This window comes from Cynara cardunculus, assembly GCF_001531365.2.
Source record: "Cynara cardunculus var. scolymus isolate 2C chromosome LG 13, CcrdV1, whole genome shotgun sequence".
Taxonomy (NCBI): Eukaryota; Viridiplantae; Streptophyta; class Magnoliopsida; order Asterales; family Asteraceae; genus Cynara; species Cynara cardunculus.
The window spans coordinates 921,437-938,208 of NC_037540.1; the positions used below are offsets into that span (position 1 = coordinate 921,437).

The 16,772-nt window shown below is 35.2% G+C and overlaps 3 protein-coding genes across 3 annotated transcripts; all 3 read left to right on the plus strand.

Annotated features, from left to right (window-relative positions):
* Nucleotides 1–1,093: 1,093 nt before the first annotated feature.
* On the plus strand, nucleotides 1,094–1,883 carry LOC112524522 (probable glutathione S-transferase). The gene is made up of 2 exons (XM_025134371.1): nucleotides 1,094–1,462; nucleotides 1,535–1,883. Exons 1-2 carry the CDS (start codon nucleotides 1,142–1,144, stop codon nucleotides 1,874–1,876), a joined length of 663 nt encoding a protein of 220 aa, XP_024990139.1. The 5' UTR covers nucleotides 1,094–1,141; the 3' UTR covers nucleotides 1,877–1,883.
* A 1,743-nt stretch (nucleotides 1,884–3,626) lies between these two features.
* LOC112525806 (protein MAK16 homolog) lies at nucleotides 3,627–11,619 on the plus strand. The gene is made up of 10 exons (XM_025136087.1): nucleotides 3,627–3,759; nucleotides 4,278–4,358; nucleotides 4,488–4,597; nucleotides 6,046–6,164; nucleotides 6,271–6,368; nucleotides 7,199–7,286; nucleotides 7,371–7,508; nucleotides 7,627–7,732; nucleotides 10,276–10,415; nucleotides 11,325–11,619. The coding sequence occupies exons 2-10, from the start codon at nucleotides 4,297–4,299 to the stop codon at nucleotides 11,367–11,369; spliced, it is 906 nt and encodes a 301-aa protein (XP_024991855.1). The 5' UTR covers nucleotides 3,627–3,759; nucleotides 4,278–4,296; the 3' UTR covers nucleotides 11,370–11,619.
* A 2,472-nt stretch (nucleotides 11,620–14,091) lies between these two features.
* On the plus strand, nucleotides 14,092–16,253 carry LOC112524602 (plant intracellular Ras-group-related LRR protein 3). Its single transcript, XM_025134502.1, has 3 exons — nucleotides 14,092–14,371; nucleotides 14,670–14,836; nucleotides 15,477–16,253. The coding sequence occupies exons 1-3, from the start codon at nucleotides 14,180–14,182 to the stop codon at nucleotides 16,093–16,095; spliced, it is 978 nt and encodes a 325-aa protein (XP_024990270.1). The 5' UTR covers nucleotides 14,092–14,179; the 3' UTR covers nucleotides 16,096–16,253.
* The last annotated feature ends 519 nt before the right edge of the window (nucleotides 16,254–16,772 follow it).

Sequence of the window (16,772 nt, forward strand, 5' to 3'; positions counted from 1 at the left end):
CATCCATGTCATCTTCATCGCCTCTCTCGATTTCTTCTTGTCCCTCGGCAATAAATATGGGGTCATTGTCGTAATCCATGAATAACTGATCGTGGATATTGCATCTTCGTATAAAATCATGAACCGCAAAACAGACAATCATAACGTTCCTTTGTATGCGAAACGGATAGGGAGCCGTTTGCTTTAAAATTGGAAATCTTGCCTTCAAGACACCATAGGCACGCTTGATAACGTTTCTGAGTTGGCATGAGCATGGTTAAACCTTTCTTCTTTGGTCAAGGCATGTTGTCGTTGAAAATCAGCAAGTCAATACATCGTATTGCGACATGGAATCATAAAACCACGAGTATTGGCATAAGCAGCATCACAGAGATAATATTTATCTACAATCGAAATTTGAGTTTCAACCCATTATATAAAATGTATAAGAAATGATAAACATTTAAAGTTGAGTAAAAATTTTACATACCTCGTGGAGGAAATGGAAAGCCAGAGGTTGGACTAAAAGTAACTTCTCTCAACACTCTAGCATCATGTGCTATACCCTCCCATCCAATCCAAACATACGTGAAAAAGCATATTAAAATCACAAATACCTAAAACATTTCAATAACATTCACCTCTTCATCTACCTTTATGACGAACTTGTTGATCAACAGGCACGACTGCATGTATGAGAGTTTTTGTTTTCGTGTCTTTTACCTTTTTTTGTTTTTTTAATTTAATTTATTTATTTAAAAATAAAACATAAAAACTCGTAAAAAGAGTATCGAATAGAGAAATGTGAATATAAAAGCATCTTTTTTGGACTTTTTTATTTCATGACTTATATTAACATTAATCAATAATAATAATAATTAAAAAAAAAAAAAAAAGATTATTACCATCATCTCATGCTTATTGGTTAACAGTTAACAGAGATGACTTTTGTTCTAGAACCACGTACGATATTCATGGTGACGTAAGCAATGACATTAACACTCTGAAACCCTTGGAAACATCTTCAGTATTCTTTCATCACTTCAAACACAGCTTTCAGCTTTCCCTCCCTATAAATATACAAATACAATACAACCACCACAGCCTTCATTTCACAAATCACAACACTCAACAAATTAACACTCAGTCTTGAACTTAATTAATGGATGTCTCTGAAGTTGTCCTTCTGGACTTTTGGGCCAGTTTGTTCTGCATGAGGGTCAAAATCGCTTTGGCTGAAAAGGGTGTTCAGTACGACTGCAAAGAAGAGAACTTGGCCAACAAAAGCCAACTGCTCCTTCAAATGAACCCGGTTCACAAGAAAATCCCAGTGCTCATCCACCATGGAAAACCCATCTCTGAATCCAACATCATTGTCCAGTACATCGATGAAGCCTGGCAAAACAAGCATCCGCCATTGTTGCCTTCTGATCCTTATCTCAAAGCCCAAGCCAGGTTCTGGGCTGATTTCGTTGACAAGAAGGTACCCATCATTTGTCATATATTTCTTTTGAGGTTCTCGATCGATCTAATTTGTGTGGAAAAAAACACGCAGATAAATGATGGTGCGAGGAGGATATGGAGCACGAAAGGAGAAGAGCTGGAAAAGGCAAAGAGGGAGTTTATCGAGTGGCTGAATGTGTTGGAAGAGCAGCTTGGGGATAAGGCATATCTGATGGGGGAGAGCTTTGGGTATGCAGACATTGCGATGGTGCCTTTCTACTGCTGGTTTTATGCATTGGAGACGATTGGGAAGATGAGCATAGAGAAAGAGTGCCCCAAAGTGGTTGCATGGATGAAAAGATGCATGGAAAGAGAGAGCGTCTCCAAGTCTCTTCCTGATCCCCACAAGGTTTACGAGTTTCGGTTGCAGAAGCTCAACAATAAAACCACTTAAAATTACTCATAATATATATATATATATATATATATATATATATATATATAGAGAGAGAGAGAGAGAGAGAGAGAGATATGGGGATTAACGTGTTTTCGTGAGACCCGTAAGAATTATAATACAAATAATAATAATTAAAAGTAAAAGAAGACGCTAGGAATGATAATATAGTACAAATAATAATGCTTTAAAAGTTTTTGTCAAATGTTTTATTTTTATTTATATATCCGATGATCCGTTGGTGTTTGTTAAATTTAACGAGGGATGTGATGATTCAAGTCCTAGTAAAACATACCAAACTTGCTTAAAAGTAGGATTAGAATCGTATGAACTTGCTTGAATTGTCTGGAATGAAGAAAAGGTTGGTCTTTGTGATATAATGATTTATACAATATGTGTTTGTAAAATAGTGGTTGAAAACCTAACCAACCTCGTCAACCAAACTCAACCCAACGTAGAATAATTCAACCCGATGTTTAATCGAGTTGTGAAATTTTCAAACCGTCGGTATTGAGTTGATATTAGGTTATTATTATTTGAATTCAACCCAACTCGATGAACCCGGGATCTTTTTATTTATTGAATTTAATATGATTATCGAATTTCTATTAATGTATAAATTAGACAATTACACTATCACGTACACTCTTTATATACACATAATTTCAATTTATTTACATCTATATATAACTCATTCGTATATATGTTCAATAACTGCGTACACATATGCAAATTGAAAAAATTAATTGAATGTGATATACGTAAAAAGTATGGATAACGATGAAAAAGAAATTACGAGTAGAGAAACAACGTATTAAATGTTAGAATAATATTTTAATGTACCAACGTATCAATCCGGCCAACCCTTACAGTTTGATTTGGATTGCACTTTGGTTTAGGTTGGGTTGAATTAAGATTTTTCAAACCACAAGTATTGGGTTGAGTTCTTCAAATATCTTAAACCCGATTAACACAACCCATGAGCACCCCTAAAAACCACAGGAACTCATGGCGAACTAAATCCAAGTTTTTAAAATTTAAAAACTGGTAAAATTGAAAACTTTGGGGACCAAAGTTAAACTTTATTCCAAATAAAATATAGAGCTAAACAAAGTGTTAGAATTTGAACACTTAAAAGAAGTAAAATATTAGCATTTTAAGGGTTACGAAAAACGAGTCGAGCTTTTAACGACCTACTTGAGTTCGAGTTTGAACTTGATAATTCTAGAACTTGAGTTGATCTCGAACATAAAAATAGAACTCGTCTGACTTAACGAATCGAGCTTCATAACATCAAGATTCGACTCGTCTCGGACGAAAACTCGATTAAATACTCCGAGTACAGCGAACCATTAGAGCATATGTTTTCTCGAGTTAAACATGCTCATATGTTCATATAAAAAATATAAAAGTTATCAACGTCGAGCTAATAAACGAGTAATCCATCGCGAGTTTGAGCCTATAAACGAGCATCGAACTCAAACTCGATAACTTAAAAAAACATTCGAGCTCGAGCCTTATATTAAAAAAGTTATCAAGCTCGACCTCGGGCTCGATCCATATATTATTTTCTCGAGCCGAGCTCGAATAACCGACTAGTCGACTCGACTTGACTCGGCTCGGCTCGTGTACACCCAATACTTTGTGTAACTACACCAACTTATTAAACTTTGGTGGTCATTTTGCAAAAAAACAAAAAGTTATATATTATAATATCGATAAATATAGAAAAGAAGCTAAAACCCTAACCGGCTCTTAACAGGCTCTCTCTCCCGTTCTTCCCTGTTGTGCCCTCGCCCATCTCTGCCGTCACCGGCACCGCCGCTTGCTGCCGTTCCTTAGCCACCGAAAGAAAATAGCTCTCCGTTGTCTTTGAAGTTAAGGTAACAGTTTTGTAAATTATCGAAATCATGAATGTAATTATTGGTTGGTTTGTGTGACTAGGGTTTAACGATTTTGGTTGATTAGGTCAGGTAGATGATTTTGGAGACTTAAACTGCCTGTTATTCAGTTGTTTAGGATGGACGTTTATTGTTCTTATTTAGGTTTAGTTATTTTGTTTTCCAACGTTTATATTTGTATATGATCAAATGTTTGTTTGTTTCGCTAATTCGGTTTAAATTTTTTTGGTTCGTATGATGGATGTAACAAGTTCAAATTAGAATGTTTATGTGTTCTGTTATCAGATTTTAAAAATGAATGCGTTGCCTAAAGACGAGTATTCTGACTTTAGATTGTTTGGAACGGTATCTAGGGTTTTATTGTTAAGTGCAATGAGTTTAGTTCGTTAATTAAGGTAATTATCTGTTTGTGTATGGGTTTATGGATTTCTTTTTATCAGAATGTCCAGTTGATGCATCTATTTGTAAATCATAACCCCAAAATTTGCTTTTTTTAACAGGTGAATTTGAAAGTACAAAATGCAGAATGACGAAGTTATATGGCAAGTCCTCAGGCATAAGCACTGCAGTTTTATGACCAAGTGAGTCTTGAGCTATCTTTATTGATTCAGGAAAACAGGACAAGACGATACTTCGTCGTTACTAACTTTTGGGAAGTTTATTTCTAATGCTGCCTTTCTGTTTTTGGTTTTAATGATTTTCTTAATCAGAATTACCGCTGGAATTTTTTGTCGGAACCCTTACAATTTGACTGGGATTTGTAACCGGAGCTCATGCCCACTTGCCAATAGTCGTTACGCTACCATTCGTGATCATGATGGTATTGTCTTTAACATAGTTTTATTGTGATTTCTATTTCTTATTTTGTATTTGCTTTGGAACTGAAATATTTGGTGCGTTTGTTGCATGATTTCCATTGGCTTCGTTTTTATAATTATATGTGTTAGTTTTGGTGCTGTTAATACAGGTCTGACCTTGTTTGGCTTTCTTTTGAATCAAAATTTTACGCTGGTCATGCATGCAATTGCAGGGGTATAAATTGGTTGATTTTGCATGTTGATGTGTTTTGGTTTGTCTGGGTTAGGTTTGAAAATGGAATTCATGGAAGCTGCAGTTATTATATTAAAGTATAGTCCGGGGAATGAATGACCAAAGTTTGCAGTCAGGGACCTGTATTTTCTTATTAGCAGCTAAAGTGTACGAAGATGTTGATTGTGAAGTTGATGATAAAGCAAACACTCCACTGTTAAGCAGATTCTCATAATGATTGTGTGAATAGATGTCGACATGGGATACACATACACTGTTAAGCAGTTTCCATCTGAAGACCGTATGGAGGAACCCAAAAGGACAATCTAAACATGTTAATCAGTAGAAGAATTAAGAGCTTGCATAGATGTAGTATTATGTGGAGCAAGACAGTAGCCTGTGTCGTGAGAGGAGCTAGAAGAGCTCACAGAAGTAGATGGATCGGGAATTGGGTAGTTCAAAATTATATACTGAATTGGAACCATGCTATTGAATATGGTTTAGAATTCTTAATTAACTAATTGAAAGGCTAAAAGGTAGAGAAGAATTTAAGGAAGGTGCAGGACTTGCTTCAATCAATGTGTACTTAAGGGTTATGAAATGATCTTTACAAGTTGGCAAGTTAATGATATGAACAAAAAAGAAATTTGGAGGGTTTACTTTGGCAAGTCTTGTTGAACATTTAAATGTTAGTTGGAAGCAGAAGAATTTTTTCTATACATTTTTTATATCAACAGAGAGTTGTAGCAATAAAGGATGGAAACTTGGAAAAAGAACTGGTCTGAAGATACGTGTCTCTGAGTTTATGGAAAGCAAATAGGATGCATCCTTAAGTTGTTCACGTTTTCTTCCAATAGCACCATTAAGCAATTTGGATAATTGTTCCAACTGTAGTGTAGCAAGCTTAGAAGCCACGCCAGGAAGTTGTTGAAAATGTTTTCATAGCTTGGTTATCATTTGCTAAAGGAGGAAAGTACTGTGCGCTTTAAAGTATGTGGAAATAGTAACTTTGGCTTGAAACTGATTTCTATCTGGGTATGATTCTTGATATTCTCGATTACCATGTTCAATGAACTCATTGTGCACTAAAAGGGTTGATGGCTTTGAGCATGATGAAAGGTGGTAGGACAAGTTAGTTGGTGAATTGCATATCTTCTGTTTTTATCTGCTTCTGTAACATTTGTGTACTTTTATCCATTATCTGGGTTTTTACACTATCCATTACTTTCTTTGTTGCAGGAGTCTTCTACTTGTATATGAAAACTATAGAGAGGGCTCATATGCCAAACAAGTTGTGGGAAAGAGTGAAATTGCCTCGCAATTATGAGATGGCACTAGAAATTATTGACAAAAATCTGGTATAGAACTTTCTTAGCTCATTCAACATATGCAAGTATGTTGAGAATTTTATATGGAGAAATTAAAATTCCAAATTGTAATGAGTTTTGCAAATTGAATCGACAGATGTACTGGCCGAAGTTCCTTGTACACAAGGCAAAGCAGCGGCTGACTAAAATGACACAGATGCGGATACGCATGAGGAAGCTTGCCCTTAAAACAAGGTTGGTGGATACCTTTTTTATTCCATTTTCAAAATAATAATTGGACCACCTGCAATCTACCACCTATTTGATTGACCATGATCGGGGTTCTCCATGAATTGGTTTAAGTGATTATTGTTGACACTCAATATTCGGAAGCATGTGGGCTTTACTGCAGGTGAAGAGCCAAATTTAGGACAAAGCCGGGTTTCAAGAATATAAGAACCCATCAGCCCGTTTTCTAACATATAAAATGCTTATACTTCTTGCACATTATTACAAGTAAAAATCCCGTCAGTTAGTAGTTGTTTGGTACACATGTCAGTGATTATTTCATTTGCACTTTTTTTTTGAAAAAGATGATTAGTAGACTCGGTATTTCCTATTATTTTTGTAACATCCCTGACCAATCATACCAGATATTGTCTGCTTTATCCACACCTGGACTCACAGTTTTAAAGTGATTTGATAGAGGAGGTATCTACTATCTTGTCTCTTATAAGGCGACCTTTGTTCCCTCCCCAACTGATGTGGGATCTCACAGTCCACCCCCCCTCTGGGAGCCCAAACGTCCTCACTGGCACACCAGTCCACTTCTCGACTCTGATACCATTCGTACATTTCCGACCGGCCATACTAGATATTGTACTGCTTTATCCACATCTGGACTCGCGGTTTTAGAAGGCGTCTGGTAGAGGAGGTATCCAGTCCTTTATAAGGCAGGCAACCTTTGTTCTCCTCCCGACTGATGCGGAATCTCACCTTTTTCTATTGATGAATGGAGTTTTGACTTATTTAGGTAGACAACTTTCTATATAAACTGATCTATGTGGCCGTGTTCAATTTTATAGGGAGAAGGTAATGACAGCTCCTAGAAAAGAAAAGAAGAGAGAAGCTAGACGAGAGGAAAAGGCTGAAAGGGCAGCAGTTTTGGAAAAGGTTACGTTTCCAACCACCTGTGCTTCATTCGGATTCCTATAAAGCGTTTTTACAGCTCTAACAAGCAATGTTCTTGTTGTGCAGAATATTGAGAAAGAGCTGGTTGAGCGTGTACAAAAAGGAATGTATGGTGATTTATATAATTATCATACGGAAGCATTTAATAAATTTCTTGATGATTTTGAGGGACCAGAAAAGGATGTAAATGAAGACGAGAAAGAGGTTTGTTTATAATTCCTTTTTTTGTTTTTATATTTCTTTTTAAATACCTTCGGTGCACGGAAAGACCACCCTTGAAATCGTCTTTTCTTGCCATCCTTCCATTCTTTCTGTTAAACAGGTAGAAACAGAATTTGTTGAATGGAATGATGAATATGAAGACGAAGATGATTTGGAGGATTTCAATGGTCTTCCAACTGACGAAATTGGCTTAGATGATGATGGTGGTAAGACTCTTATCGATGTCTCTTGCAAGTCAAGTAAACTATTGGGTTGTTTGGTTGATTTTCTATTAAGTGGATAAAGCTGTTGGTAAAACTTGGGAATGTTTTCGTTTGGAGGGTTTTAACATAGATGGAATGAGCGTGTTTTTTAATTGGAAGGGGTAGGTTTGGAGAAAACTCAGGCTTTCTGCATTAAGCTCCCTCCTAAAAGGTTACCGAACAAGCCACTGTCTATATCATAAGCCACTACCATACAGTCATTTATGGCTGACTGAATAAGTTGGGAGTCCCATTAAGCTCATTAAGTTGCTAACAAAATGGGTCCTATATCGTAACGCCCCAAAATTTCTAAAACAATAAGTCAGGTGCCGTTACTTTAAAATTAAAACTACTAAGTCTTGATTATGAACTTGAAAGTTAACTTTATTTATAACATAGCTTATAATTACATCAAAGATGAAATACTAGCGGAAATGTAACTCAATAGCTTATAATACAATATAACTTGCTATTGATTAGTAAATACTAGTTCATGCAAATCTTCTTCAACCCTCGCTTGAGATACATACATGAGATATATAAGCTAAAAAGCTTAGTGAGTAATTATGGTTTCATGAATAAACAATTTTCATGATGCTTAACATTTTGTGGATAGTAATTCACTAGAACTCTTGATCGTGCACAAAATAATTTCATGATCATGCATAAACATTCTGTTGAGATCTCACTTGAAACATGTAATTATACCATACTTGTCTTGAGGTTTGCTAACCCCTGGGTCCACTAAGGCTGTCCCATAAGGTCCATTTGCAAGACGTCCCTTCTTGTAATACTCGTACGTTGGATATTTATGGTCTTTCGTGCCTTTGTAACACATACATGTATCATAACATGTAAACACTTTCATGCCTTGGTGTAAAACATATACTAGTATCAAAACGTGCCATCATGCATATCTTGAATATATGTAACATTTTCATGTAAGGCAAACATGTGAAAATGTCTTGTAATGCATAAAATACTTTTTATTGCATCAATTACTTGTTCTTTTTGCTCTCAAACGTGTACTCTTATGAGAGTTTTACACCTCCTACTTGAGGATAAGATAATCTTGACACCTCATGCTTTTCGGAAGAGAATTTTGACCTCATGCTTCTAGGAAGAGAATCTTGGCATCTCATGCTTCTAGTATTTCTTTGTCATGCTTCTTAGACTTGCCTTGTAATCAAATAGTCTTGCCAACTCATGCTTTTGGCCTTTACAACTCATTACTAGCTTGCTTAGTCTTGCTTAATCATCACATAGCTTTCCAACACACTTCTAGCTTTTACATCTCATCCCCTTAGGTTTAATTTCTCAAGCTTTTCGTTGTAAGCTATTTGCCTTGTAAATGTGATAGATTAGATTTATAAATGCTATAGCTGTTGGCATCTTTTTAGAGTACTTAAATAACTCATAACATCTGTATTTAAGCATAAAACATTGTAATTTAACAAATATGACACTAGGGTGTTACATATATGTTCTTAGAGCATTTCCACCAGTAGGTTCTTAAAAGCAAAAAAGTTTAGCTCTTACAAGTCACTACCATTGTGGAGAGTTCTTTTAAGTCACGCATATTTTTGGGGTTATCTTGAATTTTGTGTGAAATGATATTTTATGCGTTCTTTAATGAGTAAACTATGATTTTCATCCCTGTGGTTTGTAATTCTTTGCTCTTTTCGTCCCCGAGGCAATTCGATATAATTAAGTAAGAGGGACGAAAATAGCAATAAATTATAAACCATACGGACGGAAAAAGCAACGACTTATAAACCACAGGGACGAAAAAGGTAGTTTACTTATTCTTTTAATTGCTTTAAAAAGATATAAATATTTTTAATGGTGAAATAGTAAATGGGACCCACAAAAAAGTTCTTGTGAGTCGCTCTATTATGGGGTTCTATGGAGGATCTTAATTTGGTGAGTTGAGTGGAACCGGCAAGAAAAAGTACAAAAAGTGGGTTCTTATAAGTCACTTCATTGGAGATGCTCTTAATATCTGAATAACAGTATGAACACTTGCTAGATATATCAAATACTTTATTGTAAACATTAATAGATTGCTGAGTAAATTACGATTTTCGTTTATGTGGTTCGTTAATAATTTCGATTTTTGTCCTTGTGGTTTAGAAATTGTGATTTTAGTCACTATAGTTTGCAATTTATTGCTGTTTTCGTCCCTGGACTAATTCCTACCTTTAGGTAATAGGGACCAAAACAGTAAAGAATTGTAAACTACAGGGACTGAAAGAACAATAATTTGTAAATCATAAGGACAAAAATAGCAATGATTTACCAACCATAGGGACGAAAAACGTAATTCACTTTAGATTGTTAGATGTCCAATGATATGCAAACTGTACTGCAAAAATAGGTCTGTTATTTGAGTGTTAAATGGGTTTGTTGCATCTTTAATATCTCATTGCACCGAAGGGAGGCTGAATGAAACTGCTGAATGTTTAAATGGTTGATAACCTCTTAACGGGCTATGGCCGTTTCAACAGATGATGATGATGGCGATGATGATGATGATGATGCAGAAGAAGTGGCGGTGGATCGAAAGAGGGGGAGGACAGATTCCAAATATGCTTTAAAGAAGCAGGAGAAAGAAGCTAAAAAGAAGAAAGGAAGAGCTCTTGTGGAGGTAATTTTGAATTTGAAACCATTGGCCGTATTTGATGTTAATGATCCGAGTTATATAATCTAATAATTAGAGATGGGAACGATGTCTGGGATATCGGGCCCCGCTCCCCACTCCCTATCCCCATTGGGGAATCGAGGATTTTACCCCATTTACAAAGTTTAATTCTCTCTATTATAACATCCTTATAAATGTCAATTACACGTTTAAATGACATAGTATTTTAAAACTTCAATTAACCAAATGCTAATGGTTGTGTTTGCATAAGATTAGTTTGAAAAATAAACATATCAATTACATCAACGTTATATCACCAAAACCTTTTTCGAACAATCAAACCAATATCGTGAAAGATTGATTATATTTTTATGTTATATATACTTATTGGATTTGTCGTTTTTATAATATTGTACACACACATACACACATATATATACTTATACATAAGTAAATTATGTATTTAGTCCCTGTGGTTAATTGGAATTTTTTATTTTCGTCCTTGTGGTTTTGAAATTATGATTTTCATCCTCATATTGTATAATTCATTTCGTTTTCGTCCTCATGATTAAAACTTTATTGTCTTTTTTGTCTCTATGATTTACAATTCATTTATATTTAAGTCCTTACACTTAAAAAACAGTGTTTAACCTCAGGGATGAAAATAGAAATGAATTACCATAGGGAGTAAAACTGCAATTTCAAAACCACAAGGAACAAAGTCCGAAATTTGTAACAAACCACATGGGTGAAAAACGTAATTTACTCAAAGACTTGCTAATAGACACTCTGGCTCAGGTCCTGGTTTAAGGGGTATCCCCATCCCCGGTCAACTCGGGTTCGGGTATCGGGTTCTCCATTGGATATGTGGCTTTTTGTCATCCCTACTAATAATATGTTGATTTTGGTGGGTAGGTTGAGCATGAAGATTCAGATAGAAGGCAGAAGGCAACTATATGAATCAGAGAGGTGGGGTTGTCTGAATGATGATGTTGTAAAAGTTTTGATCTCCTTTTCTACCCTTTTACAACTTTGTTGTTTTTAATGATGATGATGATGATGATGATGATGATGATGATTTGTATTTGGGAATTTTACATTTTGATCAAGAATTAAGTTATAGGGATGGGAGAGATTAGATGTAGGTGCCTTCAAATGTCATTAGTTTTTTTGCAAACATTTTTCTTTCCAAGAGAGGTTTCTTTTTAACTTATGGATCTTTTTTAATATTTGTGTTGCTACATGATTGGCTTTGTGGAACTCTTTACGGAATCACTCCCTTCTATATTCTGGGTAGATGATAAATCTGTATACATCTTTGAGGCTGTTTAATCATTTTCTCATTAAGATGTTTACTTTTAGCTTAATAAGCTTATTGAATGGGCTTATTTGTACATACATTTTGGAGTGTTTATTTGTAGCTTAATGAAAAAAAAGTTGTCTTATTCGTTCAGCTATAATTGTTATTGTCTAGATTCAGCCATACAAATGACATCTCCTATCCTTGTTCAGTATCTTTCTCCATAGTCAAACCATTCAGGGAAGGGAAGGGAGCTTATTTTTTACCATTGATTTTCTTTATGAAAGTATATAATGTAATGAGTTGGGTTCTTATGAGAGTGAGAGTTATGGTGATAAAAGATCTTCATACTTGAATTAATTCTAATTCATGAGTTACACTACATCAATATTAATGAGAAACATTAAATCAATTCCCTTCTAAAATGCAATTCATGGTTTGGTTTTAGATTAAAGGTGATCAGGGTCTAAATCCTTTATTACATTTTCCACCTTTAACTCTTATTCTTACATGATCTTTCATTTAATATAATAAAGTCTACTTGTTTACTCTCTCTCTCTCTCTCTCTCTCTCTCTCTATATATATATATATATATATATATATATATATATATATGGTTGGGTTCCGGTTAGAGGAGAAATTATGATGAGAAGTGTAAGAAGAGATCTCTATCTTTGGATTAATACTAATTGAATGTTAACACTAATGATGTTTACCGAGATGCACCAGATTAATTCCATTTTAAAGCACAATTCATGGATGGACATGACATTAAAAGTGATCAAGGGTTCAAATCTCTTAATTTCCCTTCTCACACGATCTTTCACCTATATATTTATATATGACAAATACTCATCCATACTATTTCTTTATTTTTGGTGAAATTCGATCCTTGATCTTCTAGAAGGCTAAGTTCTACCGATAACTAATTACATTCATTCATTACTCCAGATGCTTTCATTTCCCAAATTCAATTGTTAAGTTCGAATCAGATTATTAATAAATCTGTTAATTTCGTGATCCGCTGCCAAACTTATTTCAAGAGAGCTCGGAATAAAAATGATATGGTTAAAAACATTCAAAGTAAGTCTCTGTATCTTATTGGTGGGCCTTCTACCTCCACGCGACATTGCTCCGTTAGGCTTTCGCGAAAAAAAAAAAAAAAAAAACCGGATGGTATAAATTTAAGAAAACTTGATTAATTTATTACAACGGTGTACATTGGAATAAGGGGCCGTTTACCTAAACACTTACCCGGTAAGTGTTTATTGGTAAAAATCAACACTATCACTTACTTACCGAGTAAGATTCGAGTCCACCAAAACGATATTGTATGTAATAATTTATCCGGTAAGCGCTAACCGTGGTAAGACTCGTCGTCGTTATTTATCAGGTAAGACTCTTGGTCCTTGTCTTTGCTCTTACCAGGTAAGATTCTTGATCTTTGTCATATTTATCCAGTAAGATAATATGACTTGATAAGCACTTACCCAGGTAAGCATTTGATAAACGGTCTCCAGTAAAGTTAATAGAGACCGGACACCCTTAAAAAAAAAAAAGTTAATAGAGACCGGAGAAAGAAAATTACTAATTTAAAAAACCAATCAAACTCTTTCGTACTATCGATTTTATTTAAAGGGAAAAGTACAATAAAAACCAATGAACTTTCTTGTTTGGAATGATTAAGTCCTTGAACTTTTTTTTGGAACAAATAAGTCCTTGAACTTTCCAAAACATGTTAAATAAGTCATTGGACAATTTTTTGGCTCAAATAAGTCATTGGACATTCCAAAATATGTTAAATAAGTCCTTAGACATTCCAAAAAATGTTAAATAAGTCATTGGACAATTTTTGAAACAAATAAGTCCTTGAACAATCCAAAACATGTTAAATAACTTCTTGAACTTTTATAAAACATGTTGGATACATTCTTATGACTTGTACAACTAGTTAAAATGGTAATTATTTTTTTGTAAATGTAAGTACTTTTTTGTTATATTTGTTTAATTTTATAGATCTAAATACTTTTTGGTTCAAAAAATATTTAGGGGCTTAATCGTTCAAAATATGAATGTTCATTGGGTTTTTTTCCCGATTTTTTTTCACTATTTTACCACTTTATTTTTTTCAAAAAGTTATTTAACATGTTTTGGATTATTCAAGGACTTATTTGTTCCAAAAATTGTCCAAGGACTTATTTAACATTTTTTGGAATGTCCAAGGACTTATTTAACATATTTTGGAATGTTCAAGGACTTATTTAACATGTTTTGGAAAGTCCAAGGATTTATTTGTTCCAAAAAAAAATTCAAGGACTTAATCATTCCAAACAAGAAAGTTCTTTTCCCTTATTTAAAAGTTGAACGTTGAGTTGATGCCCGCCAGAGTCAAAGTCAAATGTTTGACGAATTATACGGGAGATAAGTAAAAGGGGAGAGAACTCGACTGTTTCCACACTCAGACGAATAATGGAGGATACTCTCAAGATTGACGATGATGGCGATGAACTCAACCGAGAAGTTGTTAACATACTGAACAAGTCATCGGAGGAGATCATCGATAGGGTTGATCTTTCCGGTCACCAATTAAAGTTTTTTCCCGAAGAATTCGGCAAGCTTACCGCTTTAGTTCATCTCAATCTCTCCAATAATCACTTACAGGTTACGATCTAACATCTTCCATAGTTTATTTATGTTTATATCCGCTTTTTATGTATGAATCTTTTGATTTTCTGATCCGATTATGATCGTTATTGTTTTTAATATTCTAAACTGTACAATCCTTGTTCCTGCCTTCAATCTGTTTGTTATGATGTCCGAGTTACCAGTTTTGCTATGAAACGAGATTTTAGGTTTTTGAGTACTTCTTTTCTGTTTGTTTTTGAGGTCCCCAACTAGTTTTTAGGGTTTCATTTCAGGGTTTTCTTCAAAGTTGTGAGGATTTTTTTTTGTCAAACAGGTGCTTCCTGATTCAGTTGCAGGATTACTGAAACTGGAGGAGCTTGATGTTTCATCAAATCTGTTGGAATCCTTACCAGATTCGATCGGTTTACTGACCAATCTCAGAGTCTTGAATGCATCCAGCAACAAGCTTAACACCCTTCCTGAAAGCATCGCTTTTTGCAAGTAATATGTTCAAATTTCTAGTTTTTCCCATTTCCTGAATGCGCCAGTGAAATCATCGGTTCATTTTATGTAGTTGGATTTCCAAGAGAATATGGGGTTGTTAGTTAAGCATTGACATGGGCTTAGGAGGTATGGAGTGCACGCACACTCGTCTTAGCTAACTATAACATGGTAGTTTTTCCCTTTTCCTAGGGGAAGCGCCCCTGGCGGCTTCAGAATGTTCTAAGTGAAGTTCAGATGCAACTGAGTTCCTTTCGGAAAGCGTCTGAATTCCTTTCAGAAGCCACTGAGTTCTCCTTAGAAGCCTCTGAGTCTTGTTCAGGAGTAGTTTTGACTCTCTAGAGGCTTCTAAACCTTCCGGAAGCTGAAGCCTAAGCCTTTCGGCTTCGAACTTTTGAAGAGTCGGAAGCTTTAGCTTTTCGACTCTCGAGCCTTCTGATCCATGTAAGCAGTTAACTGTCCACTAATTACGATTTTCTAAGTTTAGAAAGAAATATCTGCCAAAATCATGACTAATAATTGAGATCGTGCTCAAATTAATTTCATGATACCCCGACAGAATTGGGTCGAAATATAACTCAAGGAAAACAAGCTCTAACGTAATCTCAGTTTTATCTCAAATTTTGATCTTCATCAACAGGTCATTGATAGAATTGCATGCCAGCTTCAATAACCTCGTATTCTTGCCAACAAACTTCGGTTACGGACTAGTGAACCTTGAAATCCTCTCGATCAGCCTCAACGAAATCCGTTTCCTTCCACCTACAATCAGCGAACTGGTATCTTTACGGTATTTCGACGCTCATTTCAATAAACTCCATGGCCTTCCATCTTCAATCGGGAAGCTAACGAATCTTGAGGTATTGAATTTGAGTAGCAATTTCAGCAATTTGACACAGCTTCCCGACACCATCACCGATCTTGCAAACCTCAAAGATCTTGATCTTAGCAACAACCAAATCCAAGCTCTTCCTGAAGCATTTGGTCAACTTCAAAACCTCATCAAATTGAACTTGGATCAGAACCCACTTGTGGTTCCTCCTATCGAGATCGTGATGGAAGGAACCGAGGCCGTAAAGGGTTTCATGATCAAGTGGACGCTCAAGAATATTGCCGCCGAAGAACAGCGGCGCGCGGTGGAAGCGAATGACCGGGATCAGGGTGGATGGTTGGCTTGGGGAACCAATATGGTTAATGCATACCTTGGCCAAGGTAAGCCTTCTGGTTCAAAAGACTCATATTTGGATCAGTTATTGTGATGTTCTAAAGAAATAACTTCAAAAACATCTGTTTATACAAGTATATCATCTCAGAACCAATTATACTGCGTCCTGTAAGCAAAACTTTGTATATGTTATATTATGGTGCATAAATTCTTGTTATTGTGATGAATGAAATGTCGATGTTGTTTTTATCAGAATATTTGTCGTTTACTTCATAGACGGACCTCAAACTTTTTCATTTAACTAAAGAAACAAGTATAGGGATATTTGTCATAAAATCATCACTGGTCTGTTGGTTAATTTATTGCTTTTCATATGTGAGGTCTTGTGTTCACATCTTTTGTTGCATTTTTATCCAGAAGCATAGTAAATCTGAAATTAAAAGGTAAAAACTAAGAAAATGACACTAACAAGATTCAAATTTGGGTCTGGATGGAAGAAAAAACTTGCAAACCAACTCCATAAAGGGGAAACCTGGCCTAGTGGTATCATAATCTCTGGCCTCCTAAGAGGTCAGGGATTCAAACCTTACCAAAGATGTATGAGTTTATTTGTTGCATTTACCGTGTATTAATATTATATACTTAAAAAAAATAGATACAGTAACATTTTTCACGATCGTATAATCTTTTACCATACGACGGTGGAAAAAAGCAATGGCCCGTGCCATCGCATCTAATACATTGGGTCCGTCCCAGCTTTACTCTATGGTT

Excerpts from the sequence above, each read along its gene's own strand:
- LOC112524522 (XM_025134371.1), top strand. The coding sequence starts at position 1,142 with ATGGATGTCTCTGAAGTTGTCCTTCTGGACTTTTGGGCCAGTTTGTTC. Across the intron at positions 1,463-1,534 it reads CTGATTTCGTTGACAAGAAG|ATAAATGATGGTGCGAGGAG; the intron begins GTACCCATCATT and ends AAAAACACGCAG.
- LOC112525806 (XM_025136087.1), top strand. The coding sequence starts at position 4,297 with ATGCAGAATGACGAAGTTATATGGCAAGTCCTCAGGCATAAGCACTGC. Across the intron at positions 4,598-6,045 it reads TACCATTCGTGATCATGATG|GAGTCTTCTACTTGTATATG; the intron begins GTATTGTCTTTA and ends TCTTTGTTGCAG. Across the intron at positions 10,416-11,324 it reads AAGGAAGAGCTCTTGTGGAG|GTTGAGCATGAAGATTCAGA; the intron begins GTAATTTTGAAT and ends TTTGGTGGGTAG.
- LOC112524602 (XM_025134502.1), top strand. The coding sequence starts at position 14,180 with ATGGAGGATACTCTCAAGATTGACGATGATGGCGATGAACTCAACCGA. Across the intron at positions 14,372-14,669 it reads TCTCCAATAATCACTTACAG|GTGCTTCCTGATTCAGTTGC; the intron begins GTTACGATCTAA and ends TTTGTCAAACAG. Across the intron at positions 14,837-15,476 it reads GAAAGCATCGCTTTTTGCAA|GTCATTGATAGAATTGCATG; the intron begins GTAATATGTTCA and ends CTTCATCAACAG.